The sequence below is a fragment of the Strongylocentrotus purpuratus genome, unplaced genomic scaffold (assembly GCF_000002235.5).
Source record: "Strongylocentrotus purpuratus isolate Spur 01 unplaced genomic scaffold, Spur_5.0 spur5_scaffold_14, whole genome shotgun sequence".
NCBI classification, from domain to species: Eukaryota; Metazoa; Echinodermata; class Echinoidea; order Camarodonta; family Strongylocentrotidae; genus Strongylocentrotus; species Strongylocentrotus purpuratus.
The window spans coordinates 4779008-4801706 of record NW_022145599.1 but is presented as its reverse complement, the minus strand read 5'-3'; the positions used below and the strand labels follow the sequence as shown (position 1 = coordinate 4801706).

At 36.9% G+C, this 22699-nt stretch overlaps 1 protein-coding gene across 1 annotated transcript in view; it reads right to left on the bottom strand.

Annotated features, from left to right (window-relative positions):
- LOC586799 (DNA-dependent protein kinase catalytic subunit) overlaps positions 1 to 22699 on the bottom strand; it is a 109049-nt gene that overhangs the window by 12701 nt on the left and 73649 nt on the right. The window contains exons 55-78 of the mRNA XM_030984017.1: positions 22433 to 22531; positions 21599 to 21809; positions 20134 to 20341; positions 17998 to 18198; positions 17015 to 17130; positions 16445 to 16576; positions 15766 to 15945; positions 14887 to 14974; positions 13648 to 13771; positions 12899 to 13037; positions 12173 to 12247; positions 11585 to 11695; positions 10222 to 10347; positions 8805 to 8903; positions 8103 to 8211; positions 7610 to 7721; positions 6605 to 6764; positions 5488 to 5662; positions 4776 to 4886; positions 3910 to 3998; positions 3332 to 3512; positions 2140 to 2309; positions 1543 to 1665; positions 590 to 766 (exon numbers count right to left, since the gene is read on the bottom strand). Coding sequence (XP_030839877.1) covers positions 590 to 766; positions 1543 to 1665; positions 2140 to 2309; positions 3332 to 3512; positions 3910 to 3998; positions 4776 to 4886; positions 5488 to 5662; positions 6605 to 6764; positions 7610 to 7721; positions 8103 to 8211; positions 8805 to 8903; positions 10222 to 10347; positions 11585 to 11695; positions 12173 to 12247; positions 12899 to 13037; positions 13648 to 13771; positions 14887 to 14974; positions 15766 to 15945; positions 16445 to 16576; positions 17015 to 17130; positions 17998 to 18198; positions 20134 to 20341; positions 21599 to 21809; positions 22433 to 22531 — 3316 coding nt within the window. The remainder of the gene's footprint in view (positions 1 to 589; positions 767 to 1542; positions 1666 to 2139; positions 2310 to 3331; positions 3513 to 3909; positions 3999 to 4775; positions 4887 to 5487; positions 5663 to 6604; positions 6765 to 7609; positions 7722 to 8102; positions 8212 to 8804; positions 8904 to 10221; positions 10348 to 11584; positions 11696 to 12172; positions 12248 to 12898; positions 13038 to 13647; positions 13772 to 14886; positions 14975 to 15765; positions 15946 to 16444; positions 16577 to 17014; positions 17131 to 17997; positions 18199 to 20133; positions 20342 to 21598; positions 21810 to 22432; positions 22532 to 22699) is intronic.

Below are 22699 nucleotides of genomic sequence, written 5' to 3'. Positions count from 1 at the left end.
TTTGGATCGGCTAAGTGATGACACGATGGCTAATGAGTATTTTTTCTTCAAGTTGGCTTACTAGAGTAATATACATAGATGTGACCTGAATATGACTTCAGCAATTTCAAGCTAAGAAGTAAAATACTGACTCAAGTAATGGCTGGAATACTGGCTCAGAGCTTTGTCTATAGATACAATGTAAGATGGAGACGTTGGGGTATATAGCTGTTCATTCACTTGACTCTCCATCCAAGGGTTGAAAGTTTGAATCCAAGCCTAGCATTAACTTTCTTTGAGAGGACACCAATTTACATTCGGCACTCTCCACCCAGGTGTTAAATGGGTACCCAATAGGATGAGAATGTCACTGTACTTTGCTCAGCATTGTAAGTGTGTAAAATAGTGCCAGGCTAGAATGCTACCCAGGAGTGCTGAATGTGCATACATTGTGTGCAGGCAAGCATGAATCTGATGACTACAGTAATGAAACATCTGCGAAGCACTTTAAGAGACATCGTCAATGTATTGAGTGCCATCTAAACCGAGAATAGTATTAGCATTATTAAGATCTTTCCGAAAATCCAATCATTTTTGCAAAATAATATACCTTAAAGATGAATCCAGGATGGGTAAGTCTCTGTAGAGCTAGTGTAAGATTCTCAACTAGTGGTACTGTAGATAAGATGTCTTCTATTTCCTTGACTGCATCCTTCCTCTGTTTCTCCTTTGATTTATCTCCAAGTTTGAAATCTTCACTGCTGATCTTGAATGGGTAGACTAGAGCCTAAATACAAGGTGATACACAGGCTCAAATGAATTCTTTTACTAACTCTATGCTGAAGAAATAGGTACAGTGGAGCCCAAGCATCAAATAACATATAATCGTTTAACCGCAAGATGGCCGTAAGAGCTACAGTAAACATATAAATTTTCCATCCCCTTACCAGGTTGTCTAAGTACGTCAAGCATTAATTTGTCCCCATTTATGCTTCCTAAGCATGTGACATATTGAAAGCTTACATCTAAAAGCGTTCAACAAAAACCCTCATTCAACCAGCCCACCTTTCATTCTTGAGTTAAGAAAATCACAGAAAGCATAACTTTTACAAGGGGTATGAATAATCCATTTGTTAAGTGGATGTATTGTCACTTGCAAACAGGGCCTTCTTGCGGGCAGCCAACAACAATTGGTATGAAATATTTGGTCTTCTAAAAATTAAGACTGTACAAGTAACAACTGAAACTTGGGACTGAACACGTTACTATAAAAAAAAAAAAAAAAGAAACATTCACCATGGGTTACAGAGATGTATATCTGTGTATTAGATGGTACACAAAAACCTTTCAAATATCAATCGATGAGCATGGTACATGTATGTAAGTGCTACTCAGTCCATCAAAGCCAGTAAACAAACTATTTCCGGTATTTGTTTTTAATTGTAAGTACAGTCAAGTGACATGTTTTTGGTAATATTAACACCGCCTGAAAGGGAAGGGGGGGGGTGTAAACATTTTGTTGTATGCTTGAAGATTTCCTCTCACTCATCATGATTGTATTACCTGTGGGTAATCCTTTGCGATAGCTTTCAGGATGCCCTGGACAGCTAAAGATTCTGGTTTGTCAAGAAGAGCTACCATCTGGCTTATCCAACCAATGAACATCCAACTTGGAATGATGGAAGCCTGTGTGGTACAAAACAACGAAAAATATCATATAATTACATTCATTATCTTAAAATGTTATGGGCTTTAACAATAGCAAAACCAACATATGACTGTGATTAATCAAAGCTGCTTTATGTTACTTTAACCTGTTGACCACTGAATTCTCACATAGACTCCCATAGACTTAAAGGGAAATTCCACTCTGATAATAAGTTTCTTTTAATATTAGGACCAGAAAAAACAAAAATACACATCAGTGTAAATTCCATTCTGATAAAAACAAATATTTTCCTTTTGCCTATCTTGATCATATATTCACAGCTTTAAGCCTAAGTGTATACATGTACATCAGCTCATGAAACCAGCACAAAATTGCTCAAAAGAAAATCTTGAGTCTATCTAAGGAAAAAAACACTCAAAAATCTAACAATATAACAAACAAAACAATATTTAATATAAGATTTTAAGTTGGAAAGAGTAATATATGCGAACCTTTTTTACAAGACTTTGCATGGTATCAGGATATTTTTCTACCAGCTGGAGCAGCCTTGGGAAGTGTTGCCTGGCCTCGGGTGAGTTCAGATTCATAGCTTGAAGAGTTGAGTTGACCACGGTGGAGGGGTATGCTTCCATCAAGGGCAAATAATCAGGGTTGCAATCATCTGACATTAAATACAAAGTTTACCGTCAATAGTGTCTCTTTTAAATAAATTTGGCAGCATTTGTTGTAAAGACAAGTGTTGTTACATAACAGATTATTTTCAAATTCTTTTTAACCGCTAGTCAAAATCAGACTTTTTTTTTTTTAATAATACTTTTTTTTTTAAATTTGGGTTTTTATTGGAAAATTTAAAGAAATCACATTATTTACAAATAATTTACATTAAATACAAAGTTTATTGTCAATAGTGTCTCTTTTTAATGAACTTGGCAGAATTTGTTGTAAAGACCTACCATAAAATTGTTCTTGCTAGCCACTTTCTACCCAGAAGTAGTAAGTGGGTAAGTCATCTGACATTAAATACAAAGTTTACTGTCAATAGTGTCTTTTTAAAATAAATTTGGCAGAATTTGATGTAAAAACCTACCATAAAATTTGTCTTCCTAGTCACTTTCTACCCAGAAGTAGTAAGTGGGTACTCAGTAGGAAGAAATTCCTTGAATGCTTGAGTGCCTTGTCATAATTGCTTGACTAAAGCCTAGGTAATACATTAATATAAATAGAAAGGCCCTAAGTAAGAACATTACTAATACTGATCAGTGAGGGGTAGACAAGATCACTAAAGTACTTTTAATTTTATCAGTCATTTGCTCTGGTGACAATTGCTCTAGGGCTTTATAACATCAAAAATACAGGCTTAGGTTTGCAACTCAGTTTTAGGTCAGGTTTAGGTTTAGGGTTATAACCTGGGGTTAAAACTGGCAATTGGCTTTATTATTACCTCGGTCACTGGATTCTGTTACGACTCTGCAGAATCAAGCAGAATCCAGTGACCGGGGTAATAATACTGTGAGCGTTGTAACCGATAAAGTGCTCAGTAAGAATGATTTATTATTATAAAGGTTTAGGACACTTTTTATTTTTAGAACATTGTTCTAATATAATTCTCAGCAAATTGAATGAATGGACAAAACATGTCATTGTACTCATACTCATGGATAAGCAATGTTAATATTCATTTACCATCGTCTTGTTGCCGTAGCAACTGATCACAAAAGCTGACGAGAGCCATGTGCGCCTTTGCCATGCTCTGCTCCTCTCTCTTAGCTGATGATGATAATGAATGGGAGGCAGGGTCTAGTTTGATGGTTCCTACGGCATCATCAAGGTATTTCTTGCTCTTCATAAACAGACTCTGACACACCTGTATTCAATGGAGTGGAAAACAAAAGTCTAGGAGGAATACCAATAAATCATACTGATTGCCCTTATAGTCCATGTACCGTATATTTTCTCATTTGTTTTTGTTTTGCTTGTTAGGTATAAAACTGCCATAAATAAACTTCCAATGGTGAAGTTTCACTTACAATTTAATTAATTCAGCATTTTTACAGCATGAAACTTTCGTGAATTTAAACCACTTGTGGAATATGAACACATTTCATGCACGCAAAGGATTCTGGTATTACAGGAGTCATGTGATTTCCAAATATGATCGTCAAAGCTTGAAAGCTGGTGCAGGGTTTGCTGCAAATGGCACGTTAGGGGTTAAGGATCATGACCAACAAGGTTCTGACTTCAAGATATTTTAATTTTCTCACCTTCTCAGGTTTGCTCTCTTGACATTCAGCTTTAGAAAGCAATTTATCCAGCTTGCCGGCATCACTGAGTCTGGTTAACATTTCTCCTTCTAAAGTATCACAGCAAGAAATAGAAAAACAGAAGTTGTTAGACAAGCTGGGAGGAAGATCCAAAATACTGTAACTATACTTCATCTGTACCAACAGTATTTACAACTTGGTAGAGAGAGTAGTTGTCCCGAGGACTGAATGGGAAGCCGTGTTATTGTACAGATACTGTAAAGCATTTATCACTTTTAAAACTTAAAGTCTCAAAGGCCCAAATTCACAAAGGAGGTTTAAACCCTCATTTACATAACCCATGGTTTAAAATTTGCGCAAATTAAGCGTACCTTGCCTCACGCTCGTCCAATATTGGACCTCTGACTGTGTCACGCTTATTTTGCGCTAATTATAGACCATGGGTTACGTAAATGCAGATTTAAACCTCCATTATTATCATTTAATATTTCTTAGCAATGAAGAAGACAGAGACAGAAAAGAGAAAATTTTACCTTGCACTCTATCATTACAATCACCATAATATTAGACTATTCCTTAATCCTGTACATGCATGTTTTGAATATGGTCTGAAAATGACCAAGTTTAAAGTATTTTACAACTTTGTAGGTAAAGACCAGGTATTGTACATAATGCACACCTCTTTAATAGTCAAAACAAAGTCGTCATCTAATTTGATTCCACTCAGTCATGCATCTCATTCATCGAGGTACCTTCTTGTACAAAGCATAATAATGTAATATGTAAAATTATTAAATTTTTTTTCTTCTCATGCTTTCAATTTTCTCTAACCGTCATTCTTCTTCACGATTATCAGGCCTACTTACTTTCTTCTTGTAGAGCGCTAGCCATGGACTGATAGGTCTTACTGGTCAGGATACGATGGTCGCAGAGTAGGAACAGATCACTCCCCAAGTTATGGGATACTGGTAACTTGCCTGCAGCACATCATACAACATATTATACTGATTGAATGACTGAGATGGATTAAAAAAATGGAATTTATACTTCTGAAAATTATGTTATATTCAATTATTTAAGTATTATTTAAGTATGTTAATTTTCATAACAAACTAAAATTGCATGGAATATACAGATTCCATTTAGTGCTTGCTCAGATGCCTCTCAATACTGTATGCATCTGTATATAAAGACCACATTTTTTGTTTCTTTTGAAAATGGTCTCTCATTGAAACATGTACAAAAGGAACCTGTCTACAAAGACCACTTTTTGTGTTTCCGTTGTGTAGTTGGTTTAGACAGGTTTGACTGTATCTTGTTTACTAACATAAGAGTTAAAGTATTTTTAGGACACCTGTGTGACCTTTGAACTCTTCAATTCAAACCCTAATCAGTTCGTCCTTGCATACTTGTACATTCTTGATCCCAGAGGATTTGTTCAATGGTTCTCAAATTATTGCGGTAACAAAAAGCGGAACCGACAACCCCAAAATACAATGACTCCAGCAATACATAAGGTGGCGGAGGCATAACAAAAAAAAGTATACATAAAACAAATCAACTTTATAGTTTGATTACCGAGATGATCTAAGGCCTTGAGAAGAGAGGTGATCCTTTCATATGGCTTAAGAAGCAATGCCTTCCTTTGTGTCATAGACACATAACTGTGAGTCCAGGCTGGTCGGAGGTCCTCAAATTCTACCAGGCCCCGATGAGTTGATTTGAGATGTTTGGCTGCAACACAGAAATTGGCCTGGAGTACAAAGGGAAAAGATCAAAGATGTGCTACTTTGCTTCCACATATATCTACTATCATGAGATGGGATCACAATATACTTAGCAGCTACCTCTCTAAAAAGGCCACCTGTGTACAGTGGCCACTTCTTGTGTTTTCGTTTGGTGGCCTTCATAGACAGGTTTGACTGAAATTGATGAAGAAGTTTTTCCTTTGTTTGACAGAATCATGGAAAAGGTAATGGTTGTCAACTGCCCAGTAAAGCATTCTTACAACCAATTTCAGTTTGAAAATTCAATTTCATCTTTTCATCAATACATGTACATGTGTAGATATTTAATGAAAGTACATTCAATGATATGCATTCTCACCTGCTACTATTGGAGTTGTGACCCTAAAAAATGCAAGGAACTGAAAAAACAACAACAATGAATCAAAGGCCTTCTTGCAAGCAGCAGATTACAGTATGTATCCATTTTGTAATTAATATTTGTATTATTATTTGCGCCGACCAGAAAAATCAAAAGATCTTGGGCTTTGTGCAAAAGTACCAGGATGACTGTGCAATTTTAAAACAATGTTTCATAGTTTGGGGTATGCGAACTCGTGAAACAGTAAATATGCATTTAAACACGCAAAGGCTAAGACATTGGATGTATGCGTGCAACTCTTTCAAAATGGATGGGTAAGGACTAAATGTATTTTTCTCCCTCTGATTAATGTGGATTTCATTTAAAAAAAAACATAAGGATGTAGTGCTGAAAATTAAGGTACTGGGTTTCATACAACTAATAACAATATTGAATGGCTTTCTTTTGTGATATACACGTGTATACTATATCAAACTCGCTTTAACAATATTTTGTTTGTCATGCCGACTTGTGAAATATGCTCATCAGCCCATGGGATAGTAGTATATCCTTGCATCCCAATCAAGGCTATTCAATATCACATGCGCACCTGTTGGCAAGCACTATCAGCCATCTTCATAGACAAGAGAACCTTCTCCCTCCTCACAAGGTCATCAAACTTTTGGTCTTCTGTCTCCATGGAGTCTCCTCCTCCTCCTCCTCCTCCTGAGTCACCTAACAGGTTACACAGCTTGTCCATGTAGAGACATCTGATGAATGATGCACATCAACAAGTACAGTCAAGAGAAAGAGAGAAAGAGAGAGAGAAAGAGAGAGGGAAATGGATAGATAAATGGAGAGAGAGAGAGAAAGAGAGAGAGAGAGAGAGGAAGAGAGAGAGAGAGGGAGAGAGAGAGAGAGGGAGAGAGGTGGATAGAGAGGTAAATATATATTAAAAAAAAGAGAGAGAGATAGATATATAGGTAAATAGATAGATAGATAGAAAGAGATAAACAGAGAGAGAGAGAGATAGAAAAAGAGATAGAAAAAGAGACAGAGTAAGGTGGAGAGAGACAGAGAAATCCATAAAGAAAGAGACACAGAGAGATACAGAGAGAGGGGTTAAGTTATGCACATGAGACTGGAATATCTCATTGCTTCTCGTTATCCAGGTGTGTAAAAGTAACCTATAAGATGTCAAATTCATTGTGGTTTTAATAACAAGTGCACACTGTTGTTAAATGTGAGTAACTGTATTAAACTCAAGGAAGCAGTAAGTATGCAATGAAGGTGCTGGGTGTAAAGTGAATACAATGACCTTGGTGACGACTCACTGAAATATTATCAGTGTTTGATATAAAGCACATACACTGTATGCTGCAGCTGTAAACCAATGCGGTTTACCACATGATTCTTATTAAAGCGTACTTAAATGACTGCACTTCCCTTTTTTGTATATTAACATATATATAACTGTATGTGAGTACATGTATGAACTTAGCTGCACGAAGCTATTAACCATTTTCATCCCAAATTGCAATTACTTTAGTACACCACAGGATATGTGAACGAACCCTGCTGTTTTAAAAGACTCTCAATATACATCTGGACTGACCTGTATTGAGTGACGTCATCCCACACACTGATTGGATCCCTCTTTGGGTCTGGTAGATTCCTGGACCAGTCCGACACAAGTCTGGTGGCAGAAGACTTCAAACCCTCGGAAACTAGCGGCATAAAAATAATCAAAACATGAATACAAGAACATCTACTATCGTACTCTTATTCTACTTTTGTGTATACTGGTAGTCCTTTTATGTGCACCATGAGTAACTGATGTCAAGCAATTGATGAAAACAACATTATCAACAAAGTTTATGAATATTAAATTGAGAATATCAATGGAGGATTCCAATATTCAATGCATTTTATCTTAATTTATCTAACTTTCGTGGTATCTTGTTACAAGTTCATGTTTCAAACATAACACAAAGGTGTTTGAAAATGCTTCAATTTTAGACTTTGATTCAAAATCAATTAAGTGTTCAACTGACAGCAAGATTACGCGACCAAATGGTAGGATTAAGAGCAAACTTGAGAGAACTCACATGGTTTGTTGGCAAGTTGTAGGAACTGTTCAGCTTCAGTGAGCTTCTGGATGTCTTGGAGTTTGGACAGACGACTTGTAAGCATCAGAGGTCCAAGACCAGACCACTCCTAAAAATAGAAAAAGTATTTCATGAATTTTTGGAAAAGGACTAAGAAAAATGCCACATGAGGCATGAAAAAATCTACTTTTTCAGTCCCCAACTAATTGTACATTTTCATTGTGTATTCAATCAATCAAATAATCTATTATTCTTGAAAAGTTATGAAAAAAAAATCATAAACTGCTATGTGTTTGGCCTGTTAATAAGTAATAACCCAGAATGAAAAGCATCAGAAATGTGATAACCCCTCTCATAGTGGCCTGATTTTCATCAGATGCGTCCGGATGCATCCTATAAAATGGTCACTATGAATGCTACAGAGGAGAAAAAGCCGATAGAATAGCCGATAGAAAGAAGAGAAATAGCGATGAAAAAAGCGATGAAACGGCTATGAAAGGGGTTTTAGAAACAAACAAATATGGAGGCATTTTGAAAATACAACAGCATTGATTTCATCCCATTCATTTGTCATTGCTGAAACTAAATTGTACATTGTAATCATTGATCAAATGCAACTACATCCTTTTACCCAAATGAGAACAAAATTCTAACACCGACAGAGAAATAATAGAAAAGACAACATGCCCAGTGTACCCCTACCTGCAGAAAGGAACTTGTGCTGTTTGCCAAGTAATATTTCGCTCTATTGTAGTCTTCTTTCAAAATAGACAAGGCAGCCAATTCCTCTGTGTATCGAGACTGATCAAATCATGCAAAAAGAAAAAAAGTAAGTCACATATGAAAACATTTTTTCTATTAAAGGGATCTGTTAACTTTGTCTCAGATTCTGAAACAAAATCCTGGATTTAGCTCATGCTGCAATGATAATTAAAAACCTTTACAGTGTAGGTCCGTCAGGAACTCCATGACTTTTACAAGCCGATCGCCTGTCTGATTATCAAGATATTTATGATTGGAAATCGAAACCAATTTTTGTGTTTTCCTAACGGTTTTCATAACACTACAGTCTATTGGGGAAAACGAGTATGGTAAAACCGGTCACTCAAAGATTTTTACTTTTTTGAGGCACTTCTTGATCATTTTGAAGCGCAATTTTTCAAAGGCTTCAATATTACACCATATCACAGACACTGATAACACGTAGGGCTGTGCATCTCAGTTTAACATTGTTAAACGATGCCTTTAAAGCTTGACGGATCGCAAAACCAGAAACTTAATAAGCATGGACCTTTCACAAACTTCACAAGTACTCCATACTTGTGATAGTTTCATGACATAAATTGATTGAACTACAACCTTTAGTTTTTGCAATTCACAGGAGTTTTTCTGTGGGAGAAATGACAAATGTTTATCAAAGTTGCAGTTCATAAAACAGAAGTTTTAGAAAGGGTTGGCAGTCCCTAACACAAAACTTGTATAACTCCTATGAGAAGTTTGAAAGATATACAAGTACTTTCATTTCTCATGATATAAATCATCTTGGTATTACTGCATGTATCATTTCTCTTGTACATATGTAGATCAAAATGCTCCTATCATGATACAGATTGTTCTAAACTAGATCTCTGCATTCCAAACAATAAAACAAGTAGATACACTTAACAACTAAATTATTCATTACCTTACCAAGTTTTTGAAAATCGATTTGTCCTGATTATGTTTGTTGAGAATGTGACATATTAAAGCTTAAACCTAAAAGTATTCAACAAATGCCTTAATTCTTGAGTTATGAAAAACACAGAAAACATCAAATTTACAAGGGGTATGAATAATTTGTTATACATGTACATCTATGATATGTGGGAATAGTCAGAAAATAGAGTGGATAAAAATGATTAAGCCTTCACTGAATAGGGACTCTGGCTAGTCACTATCTCTATCTTTGCTCCAGTGACCTCGAGGCAGCAGACAGCAGGAAACTGTAAAGAATCACTTGGCTTGAGATGGTCATACAGGAGTGGACGAAAACTTGCCTACTTAATTTTAAGGTTGGTAGAAGATTACATTTTTACATGTCATATTTTGACTTGTTAAAGAAAAAGAATGAAGAATTTACCTCTAGAATGACTCTCTTCTCTTGGTCCTTGGCAGATGAATCGATGAAGCCTAGGAGACTATCATCTTCTGAACCTTCCATCAAGCGCTTGAGTTTGGATCGCATCATGTATGGCAGGTAGATCTCCTGCAAACCAAAATGATGTAGAACATTTAGAACATGACATAATAATATAAGCAATGTCAACATGAATTTCAAATAAATATGTATGCAACACTCCTCTGCATCAAAAATAATAATCTGATACATGTCATCTTCTATAACTCATCCGAAACAAAAAACAAGAGAACAAACTCACAAAAACACAACTTGTCAATTATTTTACTTGAACCCCATTCACAGTGGTTTTGAAATTTGTAGCGGCGTTGTAGCGGAGCGGCGACACTGCCATAACACCGCTACAAATGCATTCACAGTAGAAAAGTTATCCCGCTGCAGCAGCGGGATAAATATCATGTACCCATTCACGCTGCAGCGGGTGATTTTTATTACCTCCGTAACAAACACGTGTATGCATGGCTCATGACCCGCGAGTGACCCCGATATGACCGGAAATACTTCAGCGCGGGGTTTTCGATTGCTTGAAATTGCGCGCGCTAGCTGTACTTTACACACTCTTCCTCATGTAGCTAGCTCGATCATATTACTTTTTTAAAAAACTAGCATTTTTATTGCTTCCAGTCAGAATATTTTGATTTTTTGAAGTGTGAAATATTTTTATTTGGATAATTATAATATCTACATAATAATAAAATCAATTTGAATCCACTGGTTACTTTATTTCTATTTCACTTTATGTTCCCCATTGCTGGAGAAAAGAGGTCAGTGATAGGTAAGTAAACAAATCACACGTGTTTGTCGCGGTGTTATAGCGGAGAGCCTTCACACTGAGTAAACACCGCGACAGCAGCGGGACTGTCCCGCTGCTGTAGCTAGGCGAACCTAGCGATAGTTTGTCGCGGCGTTATGGCGAGGCGGTGTTATCCCGCGATAGTTTATAACGGGTCAGAGCCTTCACACTGAAGACAACACCGCGACAGCAGCGGGACAGTCCCGCTGCTGTCGCGGTGTTTGAGGCCACTGTGAATGGGGTATTGGTAACGTTTCTTAAGTGATGAAGGTCAAAACTGATACAATAAAAATAACTTTACCATAAAATGTAATGAACCTTCTAAACTGTAAAAAAAACACACACTTGATACATTAAATTAGATGAAATTAAGGTATAGTACTTCAACAGATCTCATTTAAAGAACCATCAAGATATTACATGTATGTACAATCCTGAATACTAAAGAAGTCACTTGCATCTTATAAACTTGTTTCCTACTAGTTCATGGCCAAAATACACAATTTAATGTACCTGTTGGTAATCATCGTTCCATATCTGAGACAAATCATTTGATCCTTTTCCTTCAATCTGATCAGTTGAGAAGCTTTCCATGTCATCCCACTTTGTCAGCTGGTTGCAGCACTACAAATAGAAAGTGATCAAATGACTTGGTTGCTGTATTATGAATATATTTTGGTAATAAATGATTGAATCCAGTCAAATAAAACCGGAACATTTGCTTGATATTAAAGATAATCTGAGGCTCTGGTTATGAGCATAAACAATTCACAAAACTATCTCTACATACATAAAAAACATCTGACTAATCTATATGAAGAACATGCGTAATTGTGAGTAATAAGCAAAGTAAACAAGGCATTATATTAAATGTTTGGACTATGGGAAGGCTAATATGTAAGCCACTTACACTGCTTTGCCATTTGCAATAAGTTTTCAGCATAAAATTTCCCTAAACAAACAATTATTTACATGATAACATTCCAAAATAATTTCAAATATTTCTTCCTCAAATTAAAACTTCACTGAAAGTACTAAAAATTAGCTAAGAATTATTCAATCATGTTTGAATGTCCAATGGTACAAATATGAGTAGCTGACCTGAAGACGAGCCTCATCCCAGAAGTCTTCCTCCTCCCGAGCAACGCCATCTGGGCCCCAATCGGATGATATTGCCTGTATACAAGATAGATAAATGGTTATTGCATCTTTCATGAATGGCAGTTTCACCACTGAATTGCATGTGAATTACACAAATTGGATATGTACATTGAACAAAGGTCTAACGTGGTATTATTATTTGGTTGAATCCGTTCGGACCTTCGGACCTGCATGTTTGATGGTGTAGGGCTGTATCCAAGCTCATCGAGCAAAACGAACTTCACTTCGAACTTTAGCTTGGCCGTGATCAACGCATGTTTTAGAATGATTGAAAGGCACATCGATGTTGTTCTGAGTGCTTTAATGTATTTTCCTTTATCATTTTACCCTGGGTAAGCTATAATTTTGTATATTTGAACAACAAATGCCAATTACATTGTAATTTTTATAGTCTGATCAGGATTTTAGTCTTGAGTGTGATACAATCGTTTCTTGTCAGTTGTCTGGAAGTTTTGACTTCCGTTTGTGAACACGCTCCGCATCGTCAAACGTGACTCCTTCCTTGCACCCTCAATTTTAGAGACAAAAAAGACCTACCGTAAAATGAAACAACATCCAATAATTTCTACAGCACATTTATTTAATTAGATTGAAATCTAGTTTGTGAATTGCATATTTCAAGTTCTGTACTGCAAATGAAAAATGAAAAACTGAGTGACCTTTTACCTTTGAGTAGAGTTCGAGAGCGGACTCGTAGTCTCCTCTTGACTCCGCTTGGATAGCTTCCTGCGTCACATCCTTCGTCTTAATGAGGGCGCCAAATATTCCTCGTAGAACATCAAACTCCCCCATGGCTTTGTACAACCTGCAAATAAATATTTTAAAAGATTGAGCACTTCTTGTCAGAATATGTAGGTTAGGAGCATATTTCTCATAGATTGCAATAACGAGACAACTCAGAAAGGGTTGTGATGTGTACTGAATTAAAAGTTTTCAGAAATGATTAAAAAGAAGTTCATTCATTGCTGCGATTAAATATACAGGCATATCTCCATCACAGCAACAAAAATTGAAAAACTACATTCTCCCTTAAATCAAATGTAACTTTCTGGTATTCCATACTCCTCCTGTAGCTGTGGAGAGTAGAAATTAATCAAAAGGCAAACATCTAAAGACAAGCACTACTTCCAACTCTCAATCAACGCTAAAAACACCTCACCCCCCTTAATTTAGAACTAGAACTGGCCTGCCAAACATCATTTGATGATTTAAAATGTCCAGATATCATAGGCAACAAGCTTCAGGGTTTCCTCTTCATCCTGATATCGTTACTGCTTATGGTTTATACAGAGTGGTGATGGCTAACAGAGCTAAAAGCTAGGGTAGTCATTTCAAAAGCCCTTTAGTAGCGTAGATCGATGTTATATCAGAATGTGATATGCTTAATAAAATGACAGATAATCATATGAACATACCTAGCTAGTTCAATCCATGTACTCATCTCCTGGTTGGACTCTGGTCTTGAAGTCCTTGCTCTCTTCCTACTTCTCTCATCGTCCCCGCTCTTCTTAATCAACACCTCCTCCAACACACGAATACCTTCAAGCAATAACATAGATTGATTAAGAATCTCTTTTATAATTCTAAATTACAACATTTAAAGATAATTCTAACAGAGTTTTAAAAAATTGTCAGCCCCTTTATGGCCAGGTCACACATAGACGACGCACGGCGGGCGCATTGAAAATAAAAAAAAAAAGTTGTGAACCCGATTTTTGTCAGGATTTGGGAGAAGCTAGCGAGCTGACACCGAATGCATATCGTGTTGCTAGCGCGCTGTGCGTTTACAGGGTGTGGGCTCCTGTTTGTCTGGCGTTGGTCTAGCGCGCTCAGCGCATGTCTGGAATCCTTTTGGCAAGTACATTCATGCATCACCTCTGCGCACACTTTTGAGCATGCTCAAAAAATCCTGACGCACACAGCGAATGACGACGAATGCATAGCGTTGGTCCAGCGCGCTCGACGAACGAGTAACGAATGATGACGCACACCTAGCGAACGACAACGCACTGGTCAAAATTGCAAATTCCCAATGCGCTGGCCGTGCGTCCCCCATGCGTCCCCTATGTGTGACCGGGCCTTAAGGCTCGTTCGGATATGAAGTGGTAATGCCACAATGCTTTTAATGCTTTAATGGTAATGAAAGGCAGCCGTGCACAACAAAAGTCCAACTCGAATTCCCTGAGCTCTGTGTTATAAGATACTGTAATCAACTAAAATATGCATACGCCTTGAAAATTTAATGTTTTTTTTGTTTTTAGTAACTCAAGAATGAGAGGTGGACTGGTTGAATAAGGGCCTTTCAGATGTAAGCTTTTCTAAAGAAACGGAAATCGGGACAAATAACTTTTTCACATGCTTAAAAAATTACAAAAGTTAGTAAAGGTATGTAATTTAATTGTTAAAGTTGCTCATGCGTGGTTATATAAAGGGCAGCACACGGACGTGTAATACCTCTTGGCTCAGTGTTATGTAGTGATCGCCAAGTTGCCTACTTCACGAACAACTATACACCTATACATGAACATCTTTAACTGTATGTCTCTATCATGCAACTTTTTGTTGTTTACAAAGCTATCATCAGAATATTTCTAAAAAGCTAAATTTTTTAAGGGGTGACTTTCAGCTCACATCATGATATATGATGGTCCTACCGATGAGAAGCTGACGACTGGTCAGACATGATTGGCTGATAGCTGCAGGGTCAAGGGTCAACTGCTCACTGTGGTAGAAGCCGATCTCCTGTGGAACGATAAAAGAGAAATCCAAATGAGTAGTTTTTCTATGCCATATATTGACTCAAATCTTTGAACCTGCTGTAATACTGTACATATTATATTCCACATACTAAGAATCTTGCTCTACAATTGGTCAAAAGTGAATCATGTGATGAAAAATAGTTTGCCCATCATTGCTGGGAGAATCAAAAAGTTTGTTACACTGTGTAGATAGGCTACTATCTACACAGTGCAACACACTTTCACTGAAGATAGAAGTCCTATCTACACAGTGCAGTGGTACATGTAGTTAATATTGATGGCAAAGTTGGTGGTTCTAGTCCCGCCGCTGCACTAGAACCACCAACCATGGGATCCACAGTCCGCTGACGTATCCACTAGACCATGACAACTCCACTAATGTCATGACCACGTTTTTTGCCATCTATACCATGATCAGGGACCCATTCCATAAGAATGACCATTGATTGTAACTTTGCCATCAATATTAACTACATGTACATGTACCATGGCAACATTACTCAACAGCCAATCAAATCAATGATTCCATCGAAGTTACCATCAATGACAAAGTTACCATCAAAGGCAAGTTTTATGCAACGAGGCACAGGTGCTGCGGCCTTATCGCCGGCAAATACGGTAGTTAATAGAGTAAAGTATTCAAGAAATGTCTGAAGTCTTTTGACCATTTCAGCACGCATCTCTATTTTAAAACTCTGGATATCATTTAATCAGCATCAGCAATCATAACGTTTGTTAATTACTATCTTTAATATGGCCCTGAACATCCCTTACCAACATACAGCTGATGAAAGCCGGATCAAACTGGTTTGAATCGGTTAGCATCTGGTTGAGATGCCTTTCAATGCCTTTCACATGAAGCTCTGTTTCTCCATCTGTGCACATGTCTCCTATCCTGGCCAAGATACCCCTAAAGAGGGCGGAGAACAGCAGTCGAGACAGGGTGGAGTCTCTCTGACAAATAGGATTTAATTTGTTTGAAAATTTATAGCAGTTTTGCAAAATAATGAAAATAAATTTGTCTTTACGTTATCACCAATAAAATTTCTAACAGTTCAATTCTTTCATTTTGTAAGGCTCATGATATACATTGCACAATGAAGAGGTTTCCTTCATGGCCAAAGTAAAAAAAAATATTTTGAATCCTACGTAATACCCAAGCACTCATTACTGCTCATGCCTGGAGTATTCATCCAAACATTTCATCTGTGAATATTAAAAAAATGTAGACTGCTGTGAAGTTCCTATTCCTATTTTTTAAAAGTCAATCATTTACCTAGGCTCTGTAAGACAAAGCAAATTGATCTTACTCTAGAATCAATTGTAAAATAGCAATCAACCACTACCTTACAGTGCCCTGCTAATCAAATATGCTACAAGAAGTGTTTTAATGCATGCGTTCTTTAAATCTCCCAACAAACATTAAACACTTTAAACCAAACCATCTCCTCACCAGTGCTAAAGCTTGTAGTGGTGCTATGATGTCAGAGTGTTTAATTTGGATGTCTGGAAGGTCCCCTGTCCTGTACTGACGGTACATCGTCACCTGCGCAAACCTACGCTCTCTCTGGCTCTTCTGCACCTCCTGCAAAGAAAGTTCATGATAAACAAATTTTAAAGTCACAAAAAATGAATATCTGATTGACAAATGGTTTGTTTTTGTCAAATTACTAATTTGTTTTTGTTTTTTAATTAACAGTCAACCTAATAAAAAATCAATGAATATCAAAAAATGTCAGAGAAATTCCCTTCTATAAAAGCATGAATCATGTGGAGGCTTGACAAAGAACATTTACATGTACCAACTCATAAATCATTAATAAACATGTTCATACCTTAAACATCATTAATCGTTTTTAAGGACTTTCACAATTTCAAGTTTGGTGTATAGTATTAATAAAAAAAAGTTGAGATATAGGAATTGAGAGAAGTGAAAATATGATTTTGAAAACTAAGTATGAAATATGAATCTACAAAGAATTAAAAAAAAATACAAAGAGAAAAGAAGAAGTTCTACATGTACCTCTCTGAGTTCTTTTTGCCTTGTAGCCCGTTTAGCAAAGAATGCACTCTGAGAGGATTGGTCCTTCATGAAACGTCTCTTGAGTCGCTGAACTTCCTTCTCCCCTTCTGAGGGTGCTGGTGAAAAATACAATACAGAAAACACAAGTCATTATTTCCAGATGGAAGAACCGTTGCAAAGAGGATTATAATATAGAAATGATCTCATTCAAACTATAACAATGCACTTGATCCTATTGATTCATGGATGCAAAGAAGCAGCAATCATATCATCTTAATTAAATACAGCAAAAACATGTATATAAAGACCGCTCAAGGGAGACTAGAAAAAGTGGTCTCTATGAGCAGATGGTCTTTACTTACAGGTTCCTCCAAAATGAAGCACATTCCAGAAAGTTTGACTGTATCACCTACACACACACACTAACAGTTTAGACCTTTGAACAACGATCCCAAGATATCTTGGACTAGAGTACATGGAAAATGTATGTTACACAGTCAAACCTGTCTATAGCGACCACCCAAGGGAAACACAAAAAGTGGTCTTTGTAGACAGGTTCATTTAGTACATGTTTCAATGAGAAACCATTTTGAAGGGAAACAATAAAATGTGGTCTTTATAGACAGGTGGTCACTAAAGCAGGTTTGACTGTACCACAATCAATGTGTATCCCATGGGTTAAAGGGGAATTTCAGACTTTTCCTATCTTTGCCTATACACCAGCATGCACGCTTACTCTCATTTTCCAGATTTTAACATTTTATGGCTGAGTGGTCATCTACATATTATATTCTTTTCAAGATTCATGCAAACATTTACAGAATGAGGTTGGAAACCTAACAGTCACAAGGTGTGGGGAATCTTGTATGATATTTCTCCTAGTACAAAAAAAATTCAAGCCATCTCTCTGACCTTCATAACCTAAGTTTTCAGTGCATTTATGTACAAAGTCAATGCAAACGATTGAAACAGATTTGACTAACCTTTCCTGGCCTCTTTGTCTCTGCTTCCCCCTGCTCCAGCATCCTGTTTGACGCCCCTGAAGCCCTGGGCAGTTCTCTTTGGTAGAGACCCCATAGTAAAGAGCAAAGAGGATTCACTCGCTGATGAAGATGATGAATAATCAGCAAACGTATCCTGGCTACCTGTCAACCAGTTGTAGCCATTCTTGTGACTGGAAGCAGCTTTTATTAAGACAAAATAGGGATATTAAAGATATCAATTAAAAATAGAAATGCTGACATTAGCATCGTTTGTAATAGGCGCGAGGTGTTTCGATTTGTAAACTTGGCCCTAAACATCAAGATGGGAGTCCATGGATCATTATTGATTTCAAAATCATCATCATCATCGAATCATAAACATTTTTATCAATCATCATCATTGCTTTCATCATTATCATCAATTATTATCATCATCTCATCATTATCATCATCACCATCAACATTGTCATCATCATTCTCAATACTCATCAAAATCATCATTACTTTAGTTTCATCTTCATAATCATCATCACATCATCGCAAATACCATTGTCATCATTGTTATCACCATTGAAAATATTGTCAACATCTTCATCATCATCACAATAATAAAAATAGAGTGCTTTTATCATTATCAATCATCACCTCCTTCATTATCGGCGCCATTAGGCATTAAATAAAAACTTGTAGTATTGCCCTTTGCGACCGACCCCAAAATCTGAAAATCTACGGTCAGCATTTTTAAAAAGGTTTTTTTTTTAAACCGTTTTTTTAGATTTTTTTAAAATTAATAAATAAAATAACATGTATTTTGTTTGTTTAAATGGGATATAAATGCATAAAATCAAATTATTCCAAAAAAATTCTCACTCGTGCAAACCATGGATAATTATGAGATGAGAAAGATATCAATGGAATGATGACAATGTATTAAAGCACTAAAAAAAATTAGAAATATCAGCCAAAAGAGGGCGGGAAAAAAAGAAGAAAAGAACAACAATAACATTCAAATCTGAAAAATATCCGCCCAAAGAGGGCGACAAAAAAAAAACTTAAATAATTTTGTTTTTTTGACCGACTGACCCATGTTTTGCCACCCAAAGGGCAATACAACAAGTTTTTTTTAGGCCTCATCATCATCATCATCACTATCATAAACATCATTACCAATAATCATTATAATCATCATTATATACCTCACTTAAGTAATCCAGCAATCTGATTGGTCGAAATTGCATTCATAAACTTCAACCGTTCCCGAAAATTCCCGGTAACCATGGTTAAAAAACAGTTCAAAATCCCAATAACCATGGTTATTGGGAAAATAGGTCAGTCTCCATGATTACCCCATAGGTTTACATGTTAAAAAATGGTCTGAGCGATCGAGGATACCGTACGTGTGCGAAGAATTGGTCGGTAATTTCAATACAATTGAATCTCGATCGATCTTACCGACAATTTTATCTTGCATTGTTGACATGAAGACGAAAATAAACTTCCAAAAACAAAAAAACAACATCTGCCGATAGATCTAAGTTCGTGCCAATATGCATTGCAAAAGTAAAAGAAGGGCCCGTTTAATGGAGCAGCGGCGAAGCATCGACCACGCGAAGCCGTTTTCAATTCATTTTAATGTATATATTAAAGAAAACTACTGTACATGGTGACAGAGCGCGCTGGCCGAGCGGTTTGAGGCGCTGACTTTAGTTACATCACCTTTTGTACGCAAGAGTTCGAATCCCATCTTCGACAAAAGTTTTTTTTTTTTTTTTTTTTTTTTTGGCATATAAAAGTATTAATGACTGCTTTAATATTCGAGAAATAGTTGTTTTTATACGCTCTCCGGAAGGTTACAATTGGGCTATTCCCCTCGGCACGCCTCGGGTAATAGCACAATTCTAACCTTCCATTGAGCGTATAAAAACAACTATTTCTCTCAAAGCAGTCATTAATACTATATTATCGTCATCTATTCAATCATCATCATCATCGCGAATACCATCATTTTTGTCCTTATCACCATCATCAATGTCATCATCATAAAAGCTATTGTATCATTATTAATCGCTACTACTACCAACCACTACCATCAACATCCCTGTCATCACCTCATTCCCTATGATGACCATCACTCACCATTATCTTGAGTGGCAGTGAAGTTTTGAGTAGCCTGTGTGGCCCTCAGCTGTCCTCCTCCTCCCATGCTCATTCCCGAAGATGTCATACTCTGTGATGAGGGGGATCCCCTAATACTCCCCTGGGACTGGCCCACTTGGGTCTCAACAAACTTGGGTGTGGATATTGCTGCGTGACGCTGACGCCAGGAGTGGTCGATCTGCACCCCCTGCAGATTGAAGATACAACATCAATTTAGCTAGCATCAATTTCATAAATGGTGGGAGTGTCATGGTCGAGCGGTTTAAGGTGCTTGACTGGAGATGCGAAGGTCAAGGGTTCGAATCCTGACATGGCACTTATATCATTTGGCAAGATATTAACCTGCACTTGCTACTCTCTACCCAGGTGTTAAATGGGTACCCGGTAGGATGTGACCGTCATTGTTGGTCAAACAGTTTTTGAGCGTCAAGTAACGCCCGGCTGGAATGCTCCCCAGGGAGTGGAGATTGAGCACACAGTGTGTGCGAGCAAGCACTAAATCCAAAGACTGGGGTAATAGTATTGTATATCAGTAAAGCGCTTAGAGACATAAAGCGCTATATAAGCGGAATATTATTATCATTATTATGCTATCAGATTTATAAATTTAAAGCTAAAGACCAGTTATGTTCATGCGATTGTATTGTGAAAGAAACGTTGTGAAATCGATCAGAAAAGGCTGATCATCTAGCATAGATGTACTGCAAGGTTCTGGAATCATCAAAATGATAAGAAATTTGGCCAAGTCTTCATAAAGTTAGAAGCACTGTACACAGAAAGATGTATATGGGACTACACACACGTGCGCGACACGTGCATTTCATATCTCTCAACAGGCGAGAGATACACTAATTTACCAAATATATCAATTAGTAGGCGGTTTCCCGTCAACATTTTTATCATCATGTAATATTCAAAACATATTCTTTCACATGATTGGTAATAAGAGCTTCGATTTCATTTTTTGAAATTGGGGCGTTTCCAATACTGGTCTTTACCTTTAAGTACTTTGACAGGTATTTGGAAGTATACAGTAAATGTTGTGCTCTGAGTTTCATTCTCATATATAATGATAAAATCACAATCAAACTATTTTTCTCAAAGTATACAAATTATTGTACCCATCAGTGTACGCATTTTAATGTGAACTTCAGAACTTCCTGGATTATAATAAAAACCACCATAGATTTAAAAAAACAGATGGAAAAAATGCCTTTGATAGTCATTATTTCTATTACTAGAAATTACTAGTTATACAGGTTATAGTATAAGAAACAATAGCATCAATGGATGATTACCGAATTCCTATGCCTGAATTTAATATGAAAACGTCTAAAACTCATAAACGTCTGAAATGTATCATGCATTTGTAAATAATCTAAAACCTTCATGACTAGGCACAAATGCAAATGAAGGATGAAGAACCAAACAGATTGTTCCATACCTCAAATTTGCAAGCTGATAACGGATGTTCAAAGATTTCTCTCTTGAAGTCAGGGCTCTTGGAGGTCATCTCAAGAAGCAGGTTGGTGGCGTAACCAAGGTAACGATTCTCCGTACCTGGGGAGTACATACATCCCAACATGGAGATGAGTCGCTCAAGAGTCTCCTTGGGCAGACGAGTCTCATGACTCCAGAAGTTACTCACCCGCAATCTACAAGAAACAAACAAAATGTGTCAGGTGAAGAAAGAGAGAAAGTTGGAAGAGAGGGAGAAAGGAAAGGTTAAGGGTTTATACTGAGAGACGAATATTGTCTGATGAGAAGCAGAATGGCTTTAATAATAACATAATGTGTATTTTGACACACTTCTGGCTTTCAACAAATGATAAGTGACCAGACCAATCGAAGGCAAAACAAAATGAAAGAAACATTTAAAAATGCAAAAAAACGCTTTCAAACATAAGAAAGAAATGACACAACAAAGCTCAGGTTGTTAAAAGATTGGGGTACTAGAAATACACACACCAAAATATAGCAAGGAGTCAGTATGCACAATTTCTCACAAACTCAATTGTAATGAATACTATCAGATATTTGACCAATTGCCTACTGGAATCGGATGGTCTATGTGAATCAAGGAATTCAGTAGTCAAGGTGTTAACATGTGAGTGAAACTTTCACAAAGTTCAAAAGTGGTCCAGAATCATGAAGTTTTAGGCCACAAAAGGAGGGGAGTACAACAATTATTATTTACCAAAAATAAGGCTGCAAAATTAGCCGTTTTTCAGTAACTTTTAGGGAAGACAAATTTAGAGAAGGAAGGAATGCTAATTACCTAAGATAGTTATCCTGATCCGAGAGACCCTGGAGGAGGGTATCCTTGGCGATGGATAGAGCCTCATCCCCATCCTGACCCTCTCTTTTATCCTCATCCCTATAAAACAATCAGAGAAAGAAGATTACAAGTTTATACATAACATGATATATAAAATGCAGGTACTGTAAATCTCTGTGTATAAGATGCACTTTTTTCCCGCCGAAAAAAAAAATTGAAAGTCGGGGGTGCGTCTTATACACAGGTACAATTTCTTTAAACTGACAT